The sequence below is a fragment of the Otolemur garnettii genome, unplaced genomic scaffold (assembly GCF_000181295.1).
Source record: "Otolemur garnettii isolate 467f Iridium unplaced genomic scaffold, OtoGar3 scaffold00005, whole genome shotgun sequence".
In the NCBI taxonomy this organism is placed as follows: domain Eukaryota; kingdom Metazoa; phylum Chordata; class Mammalia; order Primates; family Galagidae; genus Otolemur; species Otolemur garnettii.
Genome location: NW_003852400.1, coordinates 36,836,038 through 36,840,100, shown reverse-complemented (window position 1 = coordinate 36,840,100; position 4,063 = coordinate 36,836,038). Strand labels below are relative to the sequence as shown.

Here is a 4,063-nt window from a genome sequence, read left to right as displayed (position 1 = left end):
CCTGGCTATTTTTGGGTTGCAGCCATCATTGTTGTGTGGCAGGCCGGGGCTGGATTCGAACCTGCCACCTTAGGTGTACGTGGTTGGCACCTTAGCCACATGAGCCACAGGCATCGAGCCAGTTTCAGCTTCTTTTTCTCTCTTTCTTTTTTTCCTTTTTTTAGAGATGGGGGTGTGGCTATGTTGCCCAGGCTGGTCTAGAAGTCCTGGGCTCAAGGATCCTCTAGCCACAGCCACCCAAGTAGCTGGGAATATAGGTGTGCACTACTGTACTTGGCTAGTTTCAGCTTCAGAAGTCTAATTGGCTAGCTAAGATTCAAGCAAGCTGTTAGTTATTTTGGACTTGCCAGGTATTTAGATGCCCCATTACTTTTTATTGCTTCCCCTGGCATAAATGCTAATACCACATAGATCTTGTAGTTACCAGTGGTTTGTTCCACTGGTGAGAAACACTTTCATATTGTGAGGTTGTGGGGGTATTTCATGACCGACTTTGTTTTAAGTGTTATAGGTTGGTTTTTGATTTAACCATCTTCAGCTTCTTTATGTGTTTTAATGGGAGATTTGAGAGACTTTAAAAACTATACTGACATGGGTAGCACCTGTGGCTCAAAGGAGTAGGGTGCTGGAGGTGGTGGATTCAAGCCTAGCCCCTGCCAAAAACTGCAAAAAAAAAAAAAAAAAAAAAAAAAAACTACTCTGACATGGCTATCTTCCCAGAATGGCCACCAAACCAGTTTTCAGCACAGCATTCCATGAATAGTTTGAGTAAAGATTTTCATCCAATTTTGAACAAAATAAATGTAGAACAATGCTATTTAATCTGCCTCTCTCCATGACAAGATAAAAACTTATAACAACCCCCACCTCCCATATCTTTCTTCATTGAGAAAGTCTTGCTACAAACAAATCTTAGCTCCTTTAACTTACATAGTTAGTGATACAGTAGATTTACATTCTGGTCACAAGCTCCTTATCTTGTGAATTAGTTACAAACAGTTCATGAACTGGCATCATGTACTGTTTTACAGACTTGTTTTAAAATAAATTCAATACCAATTTATAGAGCAATTAGGTTAACTTAAAAGTAGTTCTTCAAAGGCTCAAATAGTTCTAAAATCCAACTGGTGATGGGAAGCAAAGACTGCAAATAATGCCATGCTTAGTTTTACTTTCATAATACTTAATGTTAGCTTTATAATTGTATGTAGAAATACCTATAAAATTTTCACTGCTACAAATTTTGATTGATCAAATATTTGGGCACCATAGTGAGTTATGTGTGTATTACCACTAATTTCAAAAACCTTTCTTCTTCATACTTTAACTTGGTAAAATACTGTTTTTCTTACCATGAAGATGTATGTATCATCAATAGAAAAGAAACAATTATTTCTAAAGTTGAAATTGTAACTGAATTTAAATGGTATTTACAATAATGTCAGATGCTTTGACTTTGTTAGAAAGGCTTCCAAAACCTTTCCTTTTGATCTGATCAGTTGAGTGACTCTCCATTTGAAGTATCTGATGACACTAACATTATTTAACTGTGAGGTTACCACTCCCTATTTACAGCAAACATATTAAGAGATATATAGCCAAGAAAACTTGGTATAAGAGATGGATAAAATTAATTTAGAAGAAATTTAGAAGATATAAAAGAAAATTCAAGCTTCAGAGAGTGATATGCAAATGTACTTTATGCAGTTGCACCTGTTAAAACGTAATTTTCAGATACTCTTTTGGAAATAAAGACTTTAGAAATGCTTCTTTATTAGATTTGTATATTCTGGTTCCTCCTCTGGGTTTCAGTGATATCATGATAGCTCTCATGGTGGATGGTAAATTATACTTCAAAAACAGGTATTTTGAACAAATTACATATAGATACTTTTTTTTAAGTATACATTTACTTATTGCTCACTTTGTTATTAACAGGGTTTAATGCAAAATACAAATCTTAGCAAACAACAAAATAAATAGTTGTAGATTTTTCCCATGTAACAAAGGGGAAAACCCTTGTAGCAAGAGTCTTCAGACTTTTCTCTTTATGTCCTAAGAAAAGACTCTTCAGCCTGTGACTCGAACACATTTCATACAAACGTAATCTACACAATCTAGCATTTCCCACTCACTCTGCCAAGTGGTAGGCTACTGGCTTCATATACAGGTCACACAACAGATCACTTCCCCAAATGGCTGGCTGGGGTAGCAGTATTAAATACTTTTCCCACCACCGCCCAAGACCAAAAGAAGCCATCAGCTAGCTATCCCTTGCTCATATCTGCAAATATTTTATAAGTGTCACACAGCTGTCCTTGAATAAGAGGTGTTACTTTTAGATTTAAAAATGTGCTAAAGTGAGAATTCTGTCCATTATACATGTTTCTCAGATACTACTAAGGTGAGACTATGCTAGAAACTGGAAGTAAAAAGTGGACGCTATCGGGTGGCGCCTGTGGCTCCGTGGGTAGGGCACCAGCCCCGTATACTGAGGTTGGCGGGTTCAGGCCGGCCCCGGCCAATCTGCAACAACAACAAAAAAAAAATAGCCGGGTGCTGTGGCAGGTGCCTGTGGTCCCAGCTACTCAAGAGGCTGAGGCAAGAGAATCGCGTAAGCTGAGGAGTTGGAGGTTGCTGTGAGCTGTGTGATGCCACGGCACTCTACCGAGCGATAAAAAAAGACTGTCTATATTAAAAAAAAAAAAAAAGTGGAAGCTATCAAATCCTGGCTTTATTTAAGAAATAATAGTATTTCAATAGGAAATAAAAATTCTGGGGCAAATGCTTAACATACCATGACAAATTTTAATTTTACACATGGTCTAATCACAGATCCAATGAAGGTTTTGCATTTTCTTATAAGAGTAATGTGGTGGCATAAGGAGGGGAATGAAATATTCAGGTTTGCATTTTCAAAGCACTTTTGTGGACAAAGGATTGAAAGGAGCAAAAGAATAAGTGGTATTGCTTTTGATTAAGAGCAGCAACAGTGGTGGCACCTACTTCCTATATGCCAATCATGTTACACATATTATCTCAACTAATCCTTACAACAATGGGTATTACTATTTTCACAGCATAGTTAAGGCACCTGAGAATTAGTAAGGTTAGGTAAACTGCTAAGAAGAAAGCAAAGAAAGCCAAGAAGAACTCAAACACAATTCTGGTTTGCTTCAAACTTAATTCTCCAAAATGTTCTTTTGTTTTTTATATCTGTTTTCCCATTAGACTCCTTGAGAGCAGTACCCATGTTTTAAAATAACAACTCTATATACTTTAGAACTCAAAAGTCCTCTGCATTCAAAAGAAGTTCAGTATTTGTTCATTTAACAATGAATATACTGATATTAAAGTAGTTTGGAAATACTTTGGCAACATTTTGTAGGTCTGATGTTTTGTATTTATTTATAATAATGACAGATTGAAAATGCCATAATTAGGATTTTTTAGTAATTTTAATGAATCTTCTACATAATTAACCTGAAAAAGAAGGATTTACTGCATCTCACATAAAAAGAAAAATGATTATATAAGTATAATAAACTTACTATCTTCCTTCAACAGGTTCAATGTCAAGGGTGTTAACTCCACTGCCATGGATCCTTTCAACATCTCTGTCTTTGTTTAACTCCAGTCCCAAAACTCTTTAAGAAAAATATAAAAATTACAAGGGGAATAAAAAAAATTCACATGAAAGTAATTTAACATAAAAAAGCTCCTAGTTCATGAAGAATATATATAGTGCAGAAATCACAAATAATGCTTAAATCTTTTAGCAACACAAAAGTTATTTATAGACTTTTAAAGACCTTGCATAAATTTTTAATAGCAATAATAAAAAATATTACTTTTGCATGGATAATGCTCCATGCAAAAATTTTTACCTGGAGTATTATCGTAAACTATATTTAAGGAATTCATTTCATTAAGTTTTTAAAAATACAGAGACTGAAACAAATTTTCATGAAAAGTTAAATTCTAATAACTTAAACTTAACTGAGGACATCTAGTGGACAAAAGCATATATTACAGTTCTTTTTTTTTTTTTTTTTTTTTTTTT

At 34.9% G+C, this 4,063-nt stretch overlaps 1 protein-coding gene across 2 annotated transcripts in view; it reads right to left on the bottom strand.

The window, feature by feature from the left end:
* ERCC8 (ERCC excision repair 8, CSA ubiquitin ligase complex subunit) overlaps positions 1-4,063 on the bottom strand; it is a 63,180-nt gene that overhangs the window by 51,748 nt on the left and 7,369 nt on the right. The window contains exon 2 of one of the 2 annotated variants that reach the window (XM_003782738.3): positions 3,552-3,647. The exons of the other annotated variant lie outside the window; for it this stretch is intronic. Coding sequence (XP_003782786.1) covers positions 3,552-3,647 — 96 coding nt within the window. The remainder of the gene's footprint in view (positions 1-3,551; positions 3,648-4,063) is intronic. 2 annotated transcript variants of the gene reach the window in all.